The following is a 23277-nucleotide window of genomic DNA, read 5'->3' as shown; positions in this document are numbered from 1 at the left end:
AATGAGTGTTTGCTGTCCAGCCACATGGATGTCTCATGTCAAACCCCAAACACATGGACACGTGCTCAGGGATGCTCCTTCATGGGACCTGTCACGTTAATGGCAAGAGCTGGACATTCCTCTGGCTCTGATCCAGGGTGTTTTCCAGATGCCTTTGTCCCATCTGTGTCACCAGAAACCGATGCCTTGTCCAGGCTGCCCTAGAGCAGAGGCTGGACAGAGTTCCAGAATAGAGCAGTGATTTATTCAAAGGATCTCCTCCATGGATCCACCTTGGGCAGCAGCAGAGCCCAGCCAGGGCTGCACCCAAGATGAACCAAAATGGCCCCAAAGTGCACGGCCGGGCACGGGGTCTCTCCCTGGGATCAGCTCTGCTCCATTTGCACCTTGCAGTTCATTGTCTAATTATAGCTTTAGGTTATGAAGTCCCATCCTTCTTGTTTTTCTCTCTTCAATCCATGTTGTTTGTGCCCTTGGGCCTGAGATTTGGATCATTTGTTCCCCAGCTGGAGCAGGAATTGTTTTGTCTCCCTGCTCTGTGCACAGAGCTCACCATCATCCCCTTATATGAAGCCCAGACCCACACACTAAAGCAGCACAGAATCTGAAAAATAGAAAAGCTACACCTGAAGCATCAGCATGGCACACAACATTTCTTCCATCAAATATCAAGGAGCTGACCTTTTTTAAAGAAGTAAATAATATCACAAGTTCTCATCAAGCAAAATGTGTTGCTGAGCATGAGTTTTGGATGGAATGCCATTTCTTGTCACCTAATTAATGAGTAAGGAACATACAGCTGGTGCATCACAGAGTGATTCATCAGAGTTATTTGCTGCATCCACAGCATCCTTTTAAAAATATTGAGGTATATCATGTTAGGTAATGATCCTGATAATCAGCAATGTGTGTTTGTGTCAACTTCAAGATAAGAGAAATCCTTCACACAGCTGACCCAGGCTCACCACAACCCCAGAAGGCAGCTGAAATGATTTGAGAAAAGACTAGGTTATGTGAAGAGTTATTCTTTGGGCGAGAATGAGATTCAGTCCTGTTCAGATAATCTGATTTAAGATGGGATGATAAATCAGATACCCTATCCAGGTGTCCACAGGGTCTCTGGGGATGGGAGCTGTGAGAAGCAGCCACAGAGCTCTCTGCAGTCAGGGGGAATTGTGGGATTTTCAGTGGTGGACTTAATTTAACATTTATATACAATATCACCTTAGCTCAATTCACAGTGTTCCTTTGATACAAACTCCTCTGCTTCATGAAGTTTAGCAATTCAATTCTGAACTCACTGTAAATCAAGTAAGAAGTCTGTCAAATTTATCATAAAGAGATAAATTAAAATGACCTCATTGCAAGGCACGTCTCTTCTACACTGTCAAGAATTCCAAAAGCCACATTGTGGTTCTCTTGTACAAAGCTTTTTATCTTGGGTTTCTTTCATGTCTAATATTATGTTGCCAAGTCAATTAAGTCAGGTGATTGATTTTGCAGTCAAGATACATTCTCAAAGCTGGTATTTTATCATTCACATCAACAAACACCCTGTCAGTATTTCTGAGATTTGTTGACCTTTTGCCCATGTAAATAATTAATATGTAAACTATAAAAAAGATCATTAGCAATTTTACTGACTGTATATTCTTGATGTATTGCAAAACTGATATTAATTGGCTGTGGTTGCCTGAAAAGATTCTGGTTACCCAGTGGCAAAAAAAAAAGAAAAAAAAAAGTTTCCCATTTCAAAGCTTGTAAAGTAACCAAAACCAGGAAAGTCTTCCTCAGGTAGAGGCCTGGACTGGATTTTGTGCTGATACCACAGCAAATCTATTTATTAAATATTCCTCCATTATGTTAGAGGAATTAACTTATCTGATTGTAATGAAGATTCAAGTCAAGGGCTCTTCTGAAGCAAGGCTGGGAGAGCTGGGGGTGAAGAGAAGGCTCCAGGGAGAGCTCAGAGCCCCTTCCAGGGCTCAGAGGGACTCCAGGAGAGCTGAAATCCCCATGGCTGGGAGGTTGGAACTGGATGATCTTTATAGTCCCTTAAAGCCCAAGCCAGATTGTGATTCCATATTAAAACAGCCTAGAGCAAGTCAGAATCCATGGAAATACCCCAAAAATTGAAATGGACAGCTTTTTCACCCAAAAAACCCCAAAACCAGAACAAAACAAGCAAACAAAAAAAGAAACCCCAAACAAATCAATCAAACAGAAAACCAAAAACCCCAACCACCCCAAAAAATCAAACCAAATGGAAATAGAAAACCAAAAAGCACAAAAAAACTGACAAAAAACTCAAAAAGCCCCCAACCAACCAAAAGCCAAAATAAAAAAAAAAAAAAACAAAACAAAAAAAAAAAAAAAAAAAAAAAAAAAAAAAAAAAAAAAAAAAAACAAATACAAAAGAAAGAAAACCCCTCACAACACAAAAAATCCCAGTTGAAAGATATATACAGTATGCATTGTTGTGACTATCAGCTAGAGACTGCATACTGGAAAAATTAGGAATTTGAGACACTGGACCCAATATGTGTTACTGGCTTCCACTCAAGTAGCTGAAAGAACAGAGATCCAACCAGGAAAATTCATGTTTGAGGCAATAAAGGGTTCAGATTTAGGGGTTTGAGTCGCATGTGGGTTTGTGTTCTGAGGATCATTACCTCCACCAGACATAACAAATCCTTGCATTCAAAGAATAAGGGTTATTATTCAAACACACTCAAGAGTGTAAGCAAGCCCTTCCCAGGGTTTTACTGAGTTCTCTGTTTTCTTCTCCCACCTCATGGATGGCCTGTGATATCCACATGTGCTGCACAAATGTGTTGGGAAACTGCACCGGCCCTGTGGCAGATTTCCATTCTACCTTGAGTCACCATCCCATGGGACAGATCCTTTTTCCTGTGGTGCCACAGCTGGAAAGGCTAGTGGCCACACATTTCTGGCCACGTGACCTGATGCATAATCTCCACCAGCAAAGTTCAGTATACAGTCAAGGAATCTCCTGAACTGGAAGGGACCCATGATATTTATATATTGAAAAGCTTGTGCCTGCACAAACACCCCAAAATCCCACCCTGGGCATCCCTGGAGTGTTGTCCAAACTCTCCTGGAGCTCTGGCAGCCTTGGGGATCCATTCCCTGGGGAGCCTGAGCAGTGCCCAGCACCCTCTGGGTAAGAATCTTTTTCCTGAGCTCCATCCCAAATCCCTGGCCCAGTCCCAGCCCTTCCCTCAGGTCCTGCCAGTGTCACAGGGATCAGAGATCAGGGATCAGGGATCAGAGATCAGGGATTAGAGATCAGGGATCAGGAATCAGAGATCAGGGATCAGAGATCAGGGATCAGAGATCAGGGATCAGGGATCAGAGCTGCCCTTCCTCTTCCTCTCCTGGGGAGCTGTAGCTGTGATGGGTCTGCCCTCAGCCTCCCCTTCTCCAGCTGAACACACCAAGTGCCCTCAGCCCTCCTCACACGGCCCCTCCACACCATTCTCCACCCCCATGGCTCCTCTGCACACTCTCTGACAGTTTAAAGCCTTTTTTTGTGTTGTGGTGCCAGAACTGCACCCAATATTCCAGGTGTGGCTGTTCCAGCCCAGAGCAGAGCGGGACAATCCCTTCTGGCCATGCTGGGCTTGCTGTCCCCAGGGCAGGAATATCCCTGTTGGCTCCAGGGCACTGCCACTGGCCTTTGTGTTTGGAGGTCGTTTTGACAAGCAGGACAGGACTGCTGGGGTACATTCTTTGAGCTTCTATTTCAGCATCAGCCTCATTACATGGTTGAGACAATAGAAAGATGGCAAAGTTCATGTACAGCCAGCAAAGATTTCTTTGCTAGAGAGCATTTTGAAAACATTCTAGCCAATAGCACATTGCTAAAGCTTACAGACAATTGTTCTAGCCAATCACCAAAAGCAAATGTGCGCCTTCACACAATGCTTGCTTGTCTTCTTTTTATCAATACACAATACTCCTTTATTAAGCCTAAAACTTTTTACTATCTTGTTTGATGTAGAATATCTTGTTTCATATTCTTCTTCAGTCCTAAGGTCTATCTTAGCTAAGTCTCAAACTCAAGCTAGTGTTTGGTGTCCTTGCTTGCTGCAACTTCTTCTACTTTCAGATGTTGCAGCTGCAGCTAGTTCTGAGTTTTCTGTTCTTTCTGTTTTTAAAAAAGCCTGCTTTTACAGCTTTCTGGAATTTACCTTACCTTTACTATTTCCCACAACCAGGATCCCCAGTCCCTTTCCCTGACACTGCTTCCCAGCCTCTCATTCCCCAGTCTGTCCATGCATCCAAAGCTACCCAATCCCAGGGGCACAATCACAGTGACTTTTCCAGCTACCAGGAAGGAGTTACTGTGAGGGGGGTGCAGAATGTGACACAGATTTTGTGTTAAAAGGAATGAGTGCTCTTGTGAAACCACTCCTGGCTGCAGTTGGGTGGCAGGGCGCTCCAGAAACCATTCCCCACAGATGGTTTCCATGCAGCTGCCCTGTTTTGAAGACTAAAACCCATTGTTTTCCTGCACAGATGCAGGTTGCTCCAAGCCAGCCATGCCAAGAGCCAAGTGGGCAAATTTAATGTACCAGTGTGCTTGCAATTGCACCACACCAGATTTTCATGCTTCTCCTGACACACACAAACTATGGTTCTTCCTTTGGAGGAAAATATCTGTTTGAGCTGTTCTAAACTTGAACTTTTTATTCTGTGGGGGAGGGAGAGGTTAATATTAATCAATATTAACTCTCTGAATAGCTTTAAAAAATTATACTGCCAACAAAATACTTGCTGGTACAGTAATAAACTCTACAGTGCAGTAGCCAGTTTCATGTGTAAATTTGTCCTTGTGCCTCTAAGCATTGTAGAGCTGAAACTTGAAAACTATTCCCGTGTTTGACCAGTAGCTTGGACAAGAAAGGAGGAAGGATGCATCATTATTAGTTTGTGAACTAATTCCAGATTTTAACTCAAAATGTGAAAGAAAGTGGGTGATTTGAAAGACATCTGAGAGAGCTCACCAGTAAAGAATATAAAAACAAACAGACACTGAAGGCTATTGGAAGAAAAGGCAGTAAAATGTTCCCAGAATTGAAGCTGTGTCAGGGGGCTGAAGGAAATAGCAGAACCAACAGGTGTGGGAGCCCCTGGTGGTTTTGTCCCATTCATGGAAGTCCAGGGAAGCTTGTGTGGCGACTGCCTGGAAAAAGGAAATTCTATAACGAGGTGAAAAATGACAGGTTTGTCAGCTGAAAGTGGAGGATGTTTTGCTGATGGATCCTCTTACAACAAACCTGTGGTGAGTTTGGACAACACTGACAGCAATAATGGGGCAGTTGGAAGGAGGTGTTTGTTTTCCTTGAAGTCCAAATAAATTGTGTGGTTAAAGCACAAGGCTTGCCTCTGACTTGAAGATTTTATTTGATTCAGTAAGAGCCAGAGATTGCCTTAAAGTCCCAGGTAGGAAGTAAAATATCCCCACCAATTTTGTTTCACTCTTCTTGGAATTTGCTTGTATAGCACTGTTTATTTTTTTTATCCATACACAATTCAAATAGCTTTTTTATTCTTGTTGGGTTACTGATCTTAACAATTTCCTCATACACAGCATTGAGTTTCAAAGTCTAATTTTGCTGTGTACTGAAAAAAAATCCCTTTTCAATTTCCGACCTGCTGTCTTTCAGCATCTTTTAAATGTTTCATCCTTTGTCTATTACAATACTGGGAGAAAAGCAGATTTTGAATGCCTTGTGTACACCACTTGTTATTTTCAAGACATTTGTTGTGTGTCCTGTGCAGGCAGTTAAAATTGTTGCCCTTTCTGTGCAGTGTGTTGGTTTTTCTTGCACTTTTAAATTGTCTCTCAGTGGCCTTCTCAAAACCTTCTTTGTTCAGTGTATTTTACAGCAACAGTGACTTATAATGAAGAGAAAGCTGTAAGGTTTATTTGTCAGAAGTTCCTTACATCCTTACATTCTGTATTCTTTATGCAGCATTTTGTTGTTAAATTTCTTTCTGTTTTTGGGGGAGTTTTTTTGTGGGTTTTTGTTTGTTTGTTTTGGTTTTGTTTCCTGTTTTAACCAGAACTGGGTATGGAGCTGATGCTTTCCTTAAGCAGGCCTTGGTAATGGCTGAGTTTCTTTCATAGGGTGCCATAGGGGGAGGAAATAGATCTTCCTGATTGCTTTGGGGTTTTATGGCAGTATTAAACAGAGGGGCTGGGCTCCTTCCAACCTAGGCACTGACTGAATTACATAATGAATGGTGCTTTTAAGAAGATGTGTGTTTCTATGGTGTAAAAGTCACTTAGGCTGTCAATAGCCACTATAAATTTTTTTTGTAGGTGGGTAAATCTGTCTTCCCCTAATTAGTGTCTTTCTTAAGAAGGAGTTTGTTTAGGGTTTGTTTTTTTTTTGGGTTTTTTTTTTTTTTTTTATATGGTGGGAAGAAATTAATGTTCCAAAAATGCAGGAATTGCTGTTTGATTGCAAAAGAGATTAAATTTGTTCATGTTCTGCATTAAAAATATAGCATATGGAGATGTTTTATACAAACAAGTTTCTCTTTATATTTGAATTAAAAAGTACTGAATGAAATGAGTCCACTCTAAATTTGAGAATAGTTATTCCATTGTAATGTCTGCATCATACATTCCTGTTTTTATAACAAAAATATTGTAATAAACTGAGGTTGCACTGAGTCCCAGGGAAGAGTTGATGAACCACAGTAGAGAGGTGTATGGTTAGAGGAAGAACACATGATAACTTTGGCTGCACAAAGCATCTATTTTCTCTTATTTTTTCCCACTTTCTGTGCCCATTTATGTAGACACAGCAACCCATAAGTCAGTTTCAACCACTGTGATGGTTTAGGGTCGACACAGCCACCCAAAATTTTAAAAGAAGAACTGTGTTCAGTCTTTGTTGCACCAGCAACTTTCTAGCAGATACACCAGCATATTCCTGTGAGGAAGATAAACAAATAAAGGAAATCTTGAAATTAAATCTGATTGTTTAATGAGAGAGCACTTACCAGCTAGAATTTCGTCACACAGGGATGTGGTCTGAAAGCAGCTAGAAAAAAAGAGAAAACACATGTTTTCTCACATGTTTTACTTGGTTTTTTTGTTTGCTTCTGTAAGAGCCACTGTGCTCAGCCATCTGTATGCGTAGGCGTGTCATGGATGCAGAATTAAAATATTGTATTTGGGTTTGGAACTCGTGCTGGCACATGGCTGTGCAGTTCCCTACTCCTACATAAAATATTGTACTGCTCATTGAACTAGCTGAAAATTTTATGAGTGGCTTTATTGTTGGGAAATTGAAAAATTTACATGGCAATTTTTCCTGAAAAATGAAAGAAGGAAAGCATGTTCAGTTATCAGGGCTTGTTTTGTACTACAGACTCAGTGAGAAGTTAGAAGTCAAAGAACTTAGAAGGACGATCCAGGAGAACATTCAGTAGTCTAGAATGTTCTCTTTTGAAGCTATAAGCAGTATTTTTTTGTGTGGATACACTTTTGAGAACATGCATTGTACAGAGAGAGAGAAGGATATTGCATCACATTCATTGCCTGTGCAAGAAAAATTTGAAAAATCAGTATTTGTGCTTGAAGCTCAGCATAATGATAAAATAGTCTAATGGCAGAAACCAGTCTGCATCACAAGTTAATCCCTTTGTACTCCTAAAATATCTCAAGCAAAACCCATGGTGCTGTCATATTTTCATATGAATACCCAGGATATTAATGTCGTTTGCATTTATTCTGCACTTAATCTTAAGTAACATACAATTATTTCTGTAGATCACCTGGCTAAGAGTTTTAGTTTGAGTCAGGAGTGTATTTTTAAAGAAAATCTCTTGATCGTCTCTACTTACCATGTTTTGCTTTGTGTGACAGCAGGCTGAGACCACAAGAACTGGATCCCTGTGAGATTAAAATAATCAAAAAGAAAATAGCCCAGCAGTCTGAAATTCCTGGGATTTGACATGCTGGGAATTTACTCTAAAACATTCCAGTAGGCAAATGGAAATTCAGTCCACCCAGATATTTCTAGAACTTGTACAGAGAAAACATGCCTGAGACCTGTGTAGGGATGTGCAGACGTGTTCTCAGCTGCAAAACTGCGTATAAAATTCTGCAATTCATGCTTTTTACAAATGCAGGCATACTTTGCTTTTCTCAAAGCACACTGAAAACTATCAGTAAATCCTGTTTATCTTCCTTTTCTTATCATGTGCTAAGTGTCTGATGTCATAAGACACACGTGGCTTTCTGTCAGTCCTGCTTTGGCTTGAGATTTGTTTGGTCCTCTGGTGGGATGGTCTGATTCTGCCAAAAAATAATGATGCCCACCTTCACTGAAAGTTTATCCCCATCAGACTTCTGTTTGAATCAGCTCACCAGGATTGTCTGGAAGTGCACTAAGGGAAAAGTGCACTAGTGCACTCACTTCCCTTAGTGCACTAAATTAGCTGCACTAAGGGAAGTGAGGAGATGGGAATGTGCAGAGGGACATGAATGGCATTAATTGTGGCTGCACCTGGATGTCTGGAAGGGTCCAAGGGCAGGTTGGACAGGGCTTGGAGCAGCCTGGAATAGTGGAAGGTGGTTGGAATTATGTATCTTTAAGGCCCCTTCCAATCCAAACCATTCTGGGATTCTGGGATTTTCTAAAAAGTTTTTTTTAAAGAAAGCACCAGCTCTACATTTGCAATAAATTCAATTCAGGAATTACGTTCAGGAATTGCCCAGTTACAACAAAACATTTACAGTGAATTCATGTTCCCTGGTCCAGATGTGTAGGCATTGCACCACAAAAGAGTATTTAAAATGTTATTTACCTCCAAATAATAGGTAACCTTTGTAATCTTGTCAGATCTCATTTTGCCCTCCCCACAAGTCATTCAGGTGGCATCTGTCTCTGAAAATGTATTCTCTGTGATCCTTTCAGGTACCCAGCAGAGCTGTTTATGCACACAGCCATTACTCTCATGCAGTTTTTACAGTTTACTTAAAAGCAACATTCTTTTCCATACCAGCGGTTGTCACTGTACATTAAAGAGAAATTAATCTGCTCCCTTCTCACCCTCTCCAATTTCTGTGTCACTAAATACTTAAGGGAGCTTCAGAATAATTCTGCAGAAGACGGAGAAGAGTGCAAGGCAAAGAGAGCCTTTGTCCAAATGTAAAATTAGGAGTTTAAAATGCTTATTTCTGACTTCTTTATGTCAATGCTCATAACAGAGAGAGAACCCCCTCCCATTTCTCAGCAAAAGTCGAGATTTTTACAGGAATTGTAGCACTCACACCATTAGCTTGGTACGTGGTACAGATTTTATGTACACGCTGGAAGACAATATTCTTCTTTGTGAAGAAGATGTGATGGAGCTTCTGCATCTTTTCTGGGGAGGGAGATTTGCTCTTCCTTGTCACCTTTGCAGAGGAGGCAAGGAAATCACCACAGCCCAAAAGGCAGAATTGGTGATCAGTGTTTCTTTCCTTGGTGACATTCCCCTACTTGTAGTTGTAGAATAAATACAAGATCCATTAACAGTAAAACAAACATATATTTATGTACAACTAAGAGTCTGAATTTGAAAACTATCAGGAAAGAGTTGAAGTTACCTCTGTGTAGCACATAAATGTGCACTTATGCAAGTGCCTCAAACAAATATTTTTGATTGTTTAAATAGATTTATACAGACTGGCCATAAATGAGTACCCTTCACCATGTGTGTATCAAATAAAGACACATGGGGAAAAAACCATAATCACCTGTTTTTGTCATTTTAGAAAATCCATCTTTGTATCTTCCAGGACTTGTTTGTCTAGTGACATTTTTAGAAACCTGTGCCATAGCTATGCTCAGGTAAAAACATTGCAACCCTGCCCTCACTCTGTTCTGAAATGCATAAACAATGGCATTTTGAAGGGATAAAATTTTTCTGGGATGTATGAAGGGAAATAATGCTAATTTTCTGATTTGGGGTCAAACTCATTGTGAAAATAATTGGACTTATTGCCACGTGACCACCTACACTCTTCTAGCAAATCATCCAGTTGCTCCAATGCTCCATAATTTCACTTACTACTGAAGCTGAGGTTTTTGGAGCATTGCTTGTAATGAAAAATGATTCACCAGTTGAATCACTTTTTAATAAGATTTTTTTTTCTTTTCCTCAACTACAGTTTAAATGATTTGTCAAATGCTTGTTATATAAATAGCCAATTATTTTAATAAGGTTCATTGGAAACGCCAGGAATAGTTGCCCTGAAGATGTACTTCTACAGTGTAAAATTAAATGGTAAGTTACTTAATGGGACGAAGGTTTTCATGCCAGTATTCATTAAAAGTAATTAAAAATGAAAAATATGCTTCAATGCATATTAAAACTTTTAAAGTACCAACTCCTTTAAAACTAATAAGGAACGTCCCAGCTAGGCTATTGCAAAATTGCATTAGATTAAAATTACCTCAGATGAAAAGCCATTAAATAGGCATTTAAACAGGTAAATAGGAGATCAGGAAATACTGACTAGTCCGGTGTTAGAAGTATGACTCCACAGAGAACATTGCAATAACTTTTCAGTGGCTATAAGGAGAAGATAAGGTTTTTGCATAATAGAGAGTAGGTACCTATGCAGAGTATAATTTCACTGCATGGTCTATTTTATGAGAGTTCTCAAAATTGAAATAGGGATGAAAAAGTACCTAAAAATACAAAAAAAACCTTGTTAACAGCGCAAGATATATCACTACTGTGGCAACAATTCTTGTAGAGCCCTGTCTTTTTTTAATCCCTCTGAAGTAGACAATTTAAAGTGGAAATGTATTCTGGAATACACTTAATTGTGTCTTTCCCTTTATTATTTTTTAAATTATTATTATTTTTCCAATAGTTTTAATTTAATCCTAGCATTCTGAAACCTGTGATTGTAATGGAAATGAAGTCACTTCAAAACTTAAAATTTAATTCTGAAATTTTTTTTAAGTGAGCGTAGCATAAGGCAAGTGCCACAATTGAATGCAAAGAAAAGTAGGAAAATGCTGTGGACAATAAATCAATTTTAAACTGGATTTCTAAATACATGCCTCTGTTTATTTCACTGCTATGATAACAGAATATCTATACCTATAATACTGAACAGAAGTGTAAATTGCAGGTCAAAAAGATGAAAAATTAAGTGTTGGAGAAGGAAATTAGTCATCATAAAAAATGCTGGTGTGTCTAAATTAAGGATTTTACTTACCATATGAAATTTAAGAAGGTATTAATTAAAATAAAACTTAAAAATAGTCTTACCTTTTCAGTTTCTCAGAGCCTGGATTTTTACAAATCAAAGTGAAGAGAATCTAACAATATATTCCAATTTTCCTGAAACAAGTTAACCCAGATATATTGTAGTACCAATAGGAAGGGAAACAACACTGGATTGTTACCAAGTATCATGAAATACCTTTTTTTTCCTTTCTTTTTTTTTAATGAAGTCTAGTTACAGAAGTATAATTAAAAATGTGTAAGCTAGTATTTTTAAAGAAGCCCTAGAAGAGATAAAATTGCTTTGAAAAAAAGAATGTGAGAATGGTTGGATAAGCAGTTTCTGAGGGAATTCTAGGCAGGAGCTCTGGGATAATATAATGTAAAATATTTGTAGTGAATGTTTCAGGAAGAATCCTAACAGACAGCCCTGTGGTGGATTATCCCAGGTTTCAATATTTTTAAAGAAAACCCAAAATACTTCCCCATACCGTTCTGCTTCAAAATAAAGCTGCTATATAGCTGACAATGTGCTCAAATATCTTTACTTTTGGAAGGTGGTGTGACATAGTGTGGAGAAAAAGATAATATGGAATAATTACAGGAATAATTACAGAATAATTTCATTTACCTCCGCCTGTAAAAATACAGGAGCAGGAAAACTTTCTATGGAATTATGAGATCAGGGGAAAACTTTCTATGGAACTATGAGATCAGGATCAGAGGTTAAACATTAATACAATGTTTAACCTCTAAGGGTGGAGGAGCAAGAGGTCTGTCCTTTTTTTGTCTCCAGTGCAAAGCAGTTTTCCCCTCTTTCTGAAGATCACCTAAGAAGGATTTCTGAATAGTGAATCCCTTCAACATGGCACATAACATTTGAGGTTTCCTGCAGGTTCTCTTGGCACAGTGTTTTGAGAGCCTTCTGTGGTCAGGAAACTGGCTCTGAAAAAGCAATGTAAACCTCTGAATTCCAACAGATGCCTGTCCTGTGTGGAATGTTAATACATCCAATTCAGATTTAATAAAATGTACTAAATTCCTGTATTTCACAGGAATGTGCCACATTATTTTTAAAAGTTTCACACCAGTGTTGAGCCAAGCACGTGCTAGTGCTTGTTTTTGCATAATCCTAATTAAGTCAAGGATCAGTTATAGCTGAAGTTACAGTTTATCTGTTTGCATAAATTATAAGCAAACATTCATTTGGAACATGTTAGAGACCTTCTTAAACCTCTAATTAAGATCATTAAAAGAAATATTTATCATGACAATTATTTATATATTCTGTATCTTTTGCCAAAAAATGAAGGTCATCCACCTGTGCTGTTTTCTGATGCATTTTTCATTTTGTTTAAATAATTTATTTACTTATTTATTTATTAGTTTTCTAAAGGAAAAAACCAAACTAGCAAGTTAACCTAATTTAAGAAATCTTTACAGTTTATATAAACTGCAGGAATATGAGGAAGAATGCTTTGATTTGGGATTTTTTTGGTAAACATTTCACCAAAATGTTCTACTCTTAAGGAAGATGTGTCTTTCTGTATGTGAATTGCTGTAATCCTTCAAATTTTATCCTGTCACTGAGTAGCTCACTGTAAAGATAATTTTATTAAATTTCAGTTTCTCATGAGGCAGATTACTTGCCAAATAAAACCAGTATAATTTAATTCTTTTCAATGGAGCTTTGCCATTTAGTATTTCTTAAAAATATTTGGGGATTGTGCAACTTGGTGCAAATAAAAAAAAGTGTGTAAGCAGAGTGTCATGATACTGGGAAATTCATTAATAAAAAGTTTGACCATCTGAAAGCTCAAGCTTAAACAATAACAAGCTACAAAATTCTGGAAGCAAGATTGTACATTTTGTGTGAATTTACTGTCTTGGCATTGACCTGTGTAATTTAATCATTCAGGATCAATATACAATAAAGAAAAGATACCTAGAATGCATTTTTAAAACCTATAAAGAACATCAAGCAACTTCAATAGCTTAGCTTAAACCCCAAAGATAATTAAAGATATTAAAACTTAAAGATAATTATTCCATATTATCTTTTTGTCTACATTGTGTCATACCAGCTTCCAAAAGTAAAGATATTTGAACACATTGTCAGTTATATCACAGTTTTATTTTGAAGCAGAATGGTATGGGGAAGTATTTTGGGTTTTCTTTAAAAATATTGAAACCTGGGGCACAGGAGAGAGTGTGAAGATTGGGAGTTGCTCTTTATCCAATGTGTATGGCTGTGGGTCTTCAGAGAAGCCAATTATGAAACAGATATTGCTAGATGATTTTTTTGCTCCTAAATTGTACAAAGTTTCATCCTAAATCGACTTTGTTATGGGAAAGAAAAATGTTTGCAATTTTAGCAAAAGAAAACTGGATTTTTTTAGATAAATTCTCCTAATAAAGGCCATGTTAGCTTCCAGTGAAGACTCTTGAACAAAATTGCTGTTTCTCTGATGGGCTAACCACTTTATCACCACAGAAGACTGATTTTAAAACATGACTTAAGGGTGAGATGAGCAGCCTGAGTGTGATCCAGAAGCCAAAATGAGAACAAAACCAAAATATGAGGAAGGAATGTTCTGGTCAGCAGGAGAGAGCTTCAGGAAGCCTGAATGGCAAAAGGCAGTCCTGGACCAGAAACAAGGGCTCAGGTGGCAGGAACCAGGAATTTGGGCTGTGAAAAGAGCAAACAAGCAGGGGACAGGAACAAGACCCTGGTGTGAACTCACAGGCAAAGCACGAGGTGTGTTGGCCAAAAGAAATGCAGTTAAATTGAGCTTATTGGTCCCTCCTTCAGAAAAAAGTCAGGTTTGTACCAAGTAGCTTGGTAAAGGACTCAAAGGCTTTATGTAAGAGTTAATTTTTTTATTATGACCCATTTCATTGGGGGGGTGATTTTTCAGGAAAATATGTGTGACTGTATTTAACAGGTAAAACCCAAAATGAGGCCTAGGCATTTTTAATTATATTACATTTGCAAGTATTAATTTTTATTAATGTTTTATTAAATACTTAGATGAGTATAAAAGTATATATATGCCTATACATATATACAAATAATACATCAATGAAGGTAAAAGCACAATAATCTGCCCCTTGATGGTTTTCCAAGTCACTGTGTGACATAGCCAAATTGTCTATTACTTTCCTAGTTTTTGACAATGTAGTTTTGTTCCAGGGTGCACAGCAGCTGTGCTTCAAACAGAAGTCTGCTTAATAACTTTGTGATTATGGATTGATATTAGGTGATAGGAAATTTAAGTTTAATCATCTGCAGCATAGCTGTTACTTTTTAATCAGCTGTCTCAGCCCTTCAAGCTATTTCTCCCAAGGAACAATCTGGTTTCAGAAAATAGTAGTTTCCCTGTTCCTGCATCACCTTGAAATTCAGAATCCCTCTTCAGCAGAGAAATCATGAGATTTAGGCATTTGGGGTTTTTGAGGTTGGGTGGTTTTGTTTGGGTTTTTTGTTTGGTGTTGTTTGGGTTGGAAGTATTTTTGTTCTTCTTTGCTTTCTTATGTTTGTTGGGTATTGCAGTTCCTCTTGGTTTTCTTTCATTTCCTTCATTGTGGCTTGTTTGTTTGTTGTTTCTTTATCTAACTGGACACTGTCTGGAGATCCAGACCTTCCCTCTGTCTTTTGATGAGCCCTTTTCACTCAGTGTTTATCAGTTCTACCACCTCCCTCTGTGAGGAACTCAGATGTCTCTGGCAGCACCCAGCTCTCTGTATTTTATTTAGTGCAAAGCAAAAGGATCTGCCTCGAAGCTAAGACCTAACCTTACCTGAAAAATTGTGAGGATCCTGCAGAGATTTTACTGTGCATTATTAATTTACATCAAAAAAACAAACCTCTTTATCCTTCCTATGTAGGTAGGTTATGTGGTCAGTGGAGAATTAGGATTTGATAACAGAAAAAGTTTTCTGCATAAGTCTCTATTGCCTGTTGGAGCAACTTCTCAAGAAACCCTGGAATTTTAAAATTTCTAGTGAAATTTACTTATGGTTATGATAAAATAACAAAGTTTATGTTTTTCAGAAGGAAGGAGCACACCAGCTGGTGTAAAGTGTGGTATCAGAATTGGCACAGCTGGGAATTTGAACATAAGCTCACCACAATTCATAGGAACCACCTTAATTAAATAGCCTTCATCTGCATGTTCAGTCAAATGAAATAATAACGGGAAAATATATAATTCTGTAGAAGTTATTATTTAACCCATCTTCAAGAATGTTTTTTATTCTTTAACACGGTTCAGTTGATTTTCTTTTCAACTAAACACATCAGACCTGATGCAATGACCAACCTTTCCTCATTCATTCATCAAATATGACAGATTTGTTTGAACTGATGGGACTCAAGCTTCTGAAATTACTGGAAAAACTCATTGTGGAAGCCAAGTAACGAAGATATTAATTAACAAATTCCACCTTTCTGCTATGGTCATTGCTGATTGCTCCATGGGGGAGGATTGTCTAAAGAGGATGTGGTGCTCCAAGCTCAGTTTATTTTTTCTTCATCACCACACAGACAATATGGAACATTCTGGAAAGCTATGCATTTTCTCCTCCTATTTCAAGAAGAATGGTAAAATTGGGGGGAAAAAAAATCTTGAGAAGATATTGTCCTTACACAGAAAACCTTTTAAGAGGATAAATTACCACCTGCATAGTGGGAGATAGTTCATATGTTCACCTAATGTTTTTTAGTTCACAGTGACCTTGATTTTTTTTTCCCCCACAAATGTGTTAGCCTGTATTAAAATGATGAATAACCTGATAAAAATGTAAGGTTAATGGGCTTTGCTTAAAAAGGCAAATAGGGAGCTGAAGAACCTTGTTAAATTTTATAAATATATATAAAGAATTTAATTTAGATCTGAGCAGGTCTGCTCTTTGGTCATTTCCCTTGGCAGGTTTTATTTCTTGAACTCTAAGCTGTTACTCCTCTTGTTCATCTTTAATGGAAAAAATTCAGCTAACTCTAAAGTTTTATTATGCCAGTATGTAATATCTTTATAAGTGAGAAATAGAAAAACATGAGGGGTTAAACAGAAGCCCAGGGATCCATTGCCATCATAATTTTATCATAAACATCTGAAAACTTTCTGGTTCAAACAAGTGAAACTAGTCTTCCTAGTCACTGAAGACCAGTCTCTGCATTTCTGTTCACAACAACAGGAAGATTATCCTATCCACTGTATAAAACATTGGGTTTTTGGATACAGATTCCTGTATGAAAGTGAAAAAAACCAATCAGATTGAAAGTACAGAAGTCACATACTCAAACTACCAAATATCAGGAAACTTTGTTGACAGAACTGAATTCTGCTTCTCCTGAGCAAAGCCACAATGCATAAGATTTAGATATTTTTGTAACATTTTCTTTAGTTTGTGATGCCAGCAGAAAAAGAAAAAAAAAATTGCATTTTGGGGACAGAAGCAGATTCAACATAACAGCAAGGAGCATGACTTCAATTCCCAGTGATTTCCCATATTATCTACCATGTCATCCACCATATTTACCACATCCTCTACCTTTTTAAAATATTTAACATCAGACGTGCAGTCCTTTTTGAACAGCAAATAAAATCTATACGACATTTCCAGTCCATGCAGAATAAATGTAAATGTGGAAACTGAGAACTTCAATTATGATGCATCAATATAATCCCCCTGCCAATTTAATGTTGACTGAAAAATTGACTGTCACATTTGAGAAAAGGAATCTGCTATTACACTTAAGGTTGCTACATTGAGAAACACAAGGGAGTTTTATTCTTGCAGAGTTTGACAAAGTATACTGAAAAACAGGAACTCAAGTGAGATTACCCACCTTTTCTGTCTTTTGAATTTAATGAAATTTGCTGACTTCTAGATTGAGTTATTAGTTTCAATTTGCCCACTAACTCATTCACAGAAAGGGAATTTTTTAGATGGTTAAACAGCCTTGTCAATTAGATGTTTAATGAATTTGAGATGAACTGAGACACATCCTTAACTGGCATCTGTTGATAGAGGAGCAACTACATTCCTTGAAGTTGCAAGAATCTCTACTGATTGCTCCATTAGAACTACTACAATTTGGTTTTCTTGTTTTTTGGGGTTTTTTTCAGGCCAAACTTTTGGCCCTGATATCTTCTGGAAGTTACAGTGGAAACCATTGAGCAAAACTTTGAACTATGTTGTACTACAGGACATAACAAAACTTCCCTCTTTTCTTTTCCAAGTACTTTTAAACATGTGCATATTGCTTTTACCATTTCTCTGCTAATCCTGGCATCCTTTTTTGTGATTCCTGCAGATGTGAATGAATGTGAAGCTGAACCCTGCAGGAATGGTGGAATCTGTACAGATCTTGTTGCCAACTATTCCTGTGAATGTCCCGGTGAATTTATGGGAAGGAACTGCCAACAGAGTAAGTACAGGACAGTTTAAAACCATTATTTTTTATTAATATAATATATTATTTTAATAATGTAATATATACTTTTATTTAGTAATACAAAATACAAGATTATTTTTTTACAGGAACAAAACCCCAAAACCAAAACATTAATTTTCTGTGAAAATACTTCTTTACACATAAAGAAACCTCAAAATAGCCATGTTATTCCCTTCAAAACTGAGGGAATTTCAAAGACCAAATCTGTCACACATTCAAGTAAAGCATCTGATATGATGGAAACATTTGCAAAATGTGTAGTATTATCTATTGTTAAACAAGAAGTAAAATATTGTAATGTAGAAAATACAAAGATTTATTCTGGCTGAGGTATCATCTCATCAAATATCCTGTCCTCAGCAATGTTATTGGGAGAAATCAACAAGTGTAGCAATAGGGCAAAAATATCTATTATTTGTTCTAACATGTCTCTAGCCCTCTGAAATTTGAAACACTGCTTTGCAGAAAAGTCATTAATAGAATTAAGAGTCATTAATGGATTTGTCCTGGGAACAATCTCTCATGATTTTTTCAATAACATTGACTATGGATGCACCAGAAAGGTCTGATCCCTAAAGTTCTTCATGTGTGATAAACTAGGTAATCCTGAAGACCAAAAATAACAAAAGTAGAATAAACTACTTTGGCACAAAATGCAATATACCTTAACATTTAGATATTAGAGGTTGTTTGATTTAAAATACTGTAAAGATGACAGCCTGTGTGTTTTAGTCAAACAAAAGATGTTTAAATTATGGTATTGTGGATAAAGCGAATATAATTCCAATGTACAGTACCATAAAAAGAAACAGGAAAGTATTTGACAGTTGGCTTTAGTACTGTTTGGTTTTACATTCAGAATACCTGAAATACTGGGCTAATCCACACTGAAGAAAGGGAGCTTCTAGTGCAAGGAAAATCCTACTTTATGCTGCAAAAAAAAAAGAAAGAAGGTGTTACATGTTGGATCATAAATAAATGAAACCATAACAAAGCTGAAAAATATTATTCTTTTCCATGCATTCACATTGTGGATGTAAGGGTGAGAATAGAGAGGAAAACAGGATGGACCAATAACAACAAATGTTTATTTGAAGTGGCTTTAGTGAATTCCCAGATTTATACACAGCAGAAGAAAAATTTGAAGCACAACATAATGTGTATGTAGTTCTAGAGAGGAATAAAAGATGAAGATTTGCTATGAGAAAGTCACAGGTCTCTGTGGCTGCCTCAAAGAATTTATTTAAAAAAAAACCAAACACACAAACAAACAAACAAAAAAACCCACAGCAAAACTATTAAAGTGCTTTTCAGAACTTGCTGGTGAAGCAATTCATGCATTTCCTTATTAGGTGCAATTGAATTGCCATTTGGAATTCTACCAGGAATTTCATCCATCTCTTCAGAGTTTATCCCTTCTGTAGTTTGGCTGCATCATGAGCACTGCTCAGATAATAGATCACATAAACCCAATCTCCTGTTTGCTGGAAATGGGGTAGTCAAAGCTATTACTTAAGTGATCATTGCATTTCCTGAACCTTCATGAAAAAAAGTTTGCAATTTTAGCAAAGAACAGAAAATGGATTTTTTAGATAATTCTCCTAATAAAGGCCATGTTAGCTCTCCTGTGAAGCACTCTTGAACAAAATTGCGGTTTCTCTGATGGGCTAACACTTATCCATCACAGAAGACTGATTTTTTAAAACAGGACTTAAGGGTGAGATGAGAGCCTGAGTGTGATCCAAGAAGCCCAAACAATGAGAACAAAACCACAAAATATGAGGATTAGGGCAATGTTCCTGTGTCAGCAGGAGACCCGAGATCTCAGGAAGCTGAATGGCAAAAGGCAGCTCCTCGGACCAGAAACAAGGATCAGCGTCGGCAGGAACAGGAATTTGGGTCTGTGAAAAGAGCAAACAAGCAGGGGACAGACAAGCCCCTGTGTGAACTCACAGGCAAAGCACCGAGGTGTGTTGGCCAAAAGAAAGGCCAGTTAAATTGAGCTTATTGGTCCCTCCTTCAGAAAAAAGTCAGGTTTGTCAAGTAGCTTTGGTAAATGACTCAAAGGCTTGAGTAAGAGTTAATTTTTTTATTATGACCCATTTCATGGGGGGGTTGATTTTTCAGGAAAATAGGTTGTGATGCATTTAACGGTAAAACCAAATTGAGCCTAGGCATTTTAATTAGATTACATTTGCAAGTATTACTTTTATTACATGTTTTATTAAAAGAATTATAGAGTACTAACGCATATATATGCCTATACATTTACAAATAATACATCAATGAAGGTTTTAATAAAAGCAAAAATAATCTGCCTCCCTTGCTGGTTTTCCACAGTCATGTGTGGACATAGCCAAATTGTCCTATACTTTTTCCTAGTTTTTTGGACAATTGTATTTTGTTCCAGGGTGCAACAGCAAGCTGTGCTTTCAAACAGAGGCTGCTTAATAACTTTGTGATATGGATTTGATATTAGGGTGAGTCGGGAAATTTAAGTGTAATCATTATGCAGCCATAGCTGTTACTTTTTAAATCAGCTGTCTAAGCCCTTCAAGCTATTTCTCCCAAGGGAACAATCTGGTTTCGAAAATAGTAGTTTCCCTGTTCCTGATACACCTGAAATTCAGAATCCCTCTTCAGCAGAGAAAATCGGAGATTTAAGGCATTTGGGTTTTTTGAGGTTGGGTGGTTTTGTTGGAGGTTTGGTTTGGGTGTTGTTGGTTGGAAGTATTGTTGTTCTTCTTTCTGCTTTCTTATGTTGCTTGGGTATGCAGTAGTTCCTCTGCGCTTTTATTTCATTCCTTCATTCGTGGGGCTTGTTTGTTGTTGTTTTTATCTAACTGGAACACCTGTCTGGAGATCCAGACCTTCCCTCTGTTCTTTTGATGAGCCCTTTCACTCAGTGTTCTCAGGATTTATACAACATCCTCTGTGAGGCAGGAATCGAGATTGTCTCTGGCAGCCACCCAGCTCTCTGTATTTATTTAGTGAAAAGCAAAAGGATACTGCTCCGAAGCTAAAAGACCTAACCTTACCTGAAAAATTTGTGAGGACCTGCAGAGATTTTACTGTGCATTATAATTTACATCAAAAAAACAAACCTCTTTATCCTTCCATGAGGTAGTTTATGTGGGTCAGTGGAGAATTAGGCATTTGATACATGAAAAAGTTCTTCTTGGCCATAATGTCTCCCTATTGCTTGTTGGAGCAACTCTCAAGCACCCATGGAATTTTAAAATTTCCTAGTGAAATTTACTTATGGTAAGTGATTAAATAAACAAAAAGTTATGGTTGTCAGAAGGAAGGAGCCACACCAGCTGGTTTTGTAAAGTGTGGTATCAGAATTGGCCACGCTGCTGGGAATTTGAAACATAAAGCTCACCACATTCATAGGAACCCACTTAAGTTAATAGCCTTCATTGCTAGTTCCGTCAAATGAAATAATAACGGGAAAAGATATAATTCTGTAGAAGTTATTGATTTACCCATCTTCAAGGAATGTTTTTATTCGTCTAACACGGTTCAGTTGATTTTCTTTCAACTAAACACATCAGACTGTGAAATGACCAACCTTTCCTCATTCATTCATCAAAATTATGACAGATTTGTTTGAACTGATGGGCTCAAAGCTTTGAAATACTGGAAAAACTCATTGTGGAAGCCAAGTAACGAGAAGATATTAATGAACAAAATTCCACCTTTTGCTATGGTCATGATGTGTGTGTGTGATTGATCCATGGGGGAGGATGGGAGGATGTCCTAAAGAGGATTGTGGTTTGCTCCAAAGCTCAGTTTCTTTTTTCGTCATCACCACACAGGACACTTATGGAACATTCTGGTAAGGCATAAGCTATGCCTGTCTCCTCCCCCCCCCCCCCCTTTATTTCCAGAAGAATGGTTATATTTTTTAAAATTGGGGGGGTGAAAAAAATCTTGAGAAGATATTGGCCTTACACAGAAAACCTTTTGCTTAAGAGGATGTAAATTACGCAACCTGCATAGTGGGAGATAGTTCATAGGTGGGTGAGAGTTCAATGTTCACCTAATGTTTTGTAGTTCACGGTGACCTTGATTTTTTGTTTCCCCCACAAGTGTTTTGCTTAGCCTTTTCTTGTATTAAAAAGGATGAATATAACCTGCTATTAAAAAGTAAGGCTAAGGTTAATGGGCTTTCTTTTTGCGTATTCTTTTTTTAAAAAGGCCAATAGGGAGCTGAATGAACCTTTGTTAAATTTATAAATATATATAAAGAATTTAATTTAGATCTGAGCAGGGTCTTGCTCTTTGGTCATTTCCTTTCTTGGAGGTGTCTATTTCTTGAAACTCTACGCGTACTCCTCTTGTTCCTCTTATATGGAAAAAATCAGCTAACTCTAAAGTTTTATTATGCCAGTATGTAATATCGTTATAAGTGAGAAAGAGAAAAACATGACGGGTTAAACTAGAGAGCCAGGGATCCATTGCCATCATAATTGTTATTCATAAACATCTGAACACTTTCTGAGTTCAAACAAGTGAAACTAGGTCTTCCTAGTCACTGAAGACCCCGTACTCTGCAGTTTCTGCGTCACAGACAACAGGAAGATTATCCGATCCACTGTATAAAACCATTGGGTTTTGGATACAGATTCCGGTATTGAAAGTGAAAAAAAACCAATCAGATTGAACGTACAGATAGAAGTCACATAACTCAAACTTACCAAATATCAGGAAACTGTGTTGACCAGAATGAATTCTGCTCTCCTGAGCGGCAAAAGCCACAATGCATCCCAGAGATGTAGAGAGTTTGGGAAGCACTTGTCTGGTGCGTAGGCGGGTGAGGCCAGCTAGAAAAAGGAGAAAAAAAAAATTTTGACATCCGGGGGGGCGCCAGACCCAGAAGCAGACGGCATAACAGGAACATAGGCCAGGAGCATGCTGGGGACGGCATATGCGCCCCCAGGGGGGCCCAGATATGTGAGCGACCAGGTGCTCTTGCCAACAGAGTGACCACTCACCGCGGCTTACCGGGGGCCGTAAACTTGAGCGTTTAACATCAGACACGTTTGCCCACATGCACATAGGTCACTTTTGCGAACAGCCAAATAAAATCCTACCTACGACATTTTCCAAAACGTCCCATGCGAATAAGATTATATAAATAACCCATAATGTAAATGTAGGAAACTGAGAAAGAACTTGCATTTATTGATCCCATCAATATACTCCCCTGCCAATTTAATGTTGATCCTGAAAAATGACTGTCACCATTTGAGAAAAGGAATGCTGACTATACACTTATAGGTGTTGACACTTGAGAAACAACAAGGGGTTTAGATTCTTATTCTTGCCAGAGTGTGACCAAAGTTTTATACTGAAAAACAGGAAAACTCAAGTGAGATTACCAATCTTCATTTTCTGGCTTTTGAATTTAATGACAGTTGCTGACTTCTAGCTTGAGTATTAGTTTCAATTTGCCACATTACTCATTCACAGAAAGGGTAAATTTCCTTTACGATGGTTATAAACGGCCCTCTTGCGCAATTTAGAATGTTTTGTTAATT

The 23277-nt window shown here is 37.8% G+C and overlaps 1 protein-coding gene across 2 annotated transcripts in view; it reads left to right on the top strand.

Moving 5' to 3' along the window:
• EDIL3 (EGF like repeats and discoidin domains 3) overlaps nucleotides 1–23277 on the top strand; it is a 248347-nt gene that overhangs the window by 121323 nt on the left and 103747 nt on the right. For both annotated transcript variants that reach the window (XM_050986988.1, XM_050986987.1), the window contains one exon: nucleotides 17591–17704. In XM_050986988.1, coding sequence (XP_050842945.1) covers nucleotides 17591–17704 — 114 coding nt within the window. The remainder of the gene's footprint in view (nucleotides 1–17590; nucleotides 17705–23277) is intronic.

The sequence above is a fragment of the Serinus canaria genome, chromosome Z, assembly GCF_022539315.1.
Source record: "Serinus canaria isolate serCan28SL12 chromosome Z, serCan2020, whole genome shotgun sequence".
Classification (NCBI taxonomy): domain Eukaryota; kingdom Metazoa; phylum Chordata; class Aves; order Passeriformes; family Fringillidae; genus Serinus; species Serinus canaria.
Note: the sequence above shows the minus strand (reverse complement) of the source record. Positions and strands in the feature narration are given on the sequence as shown.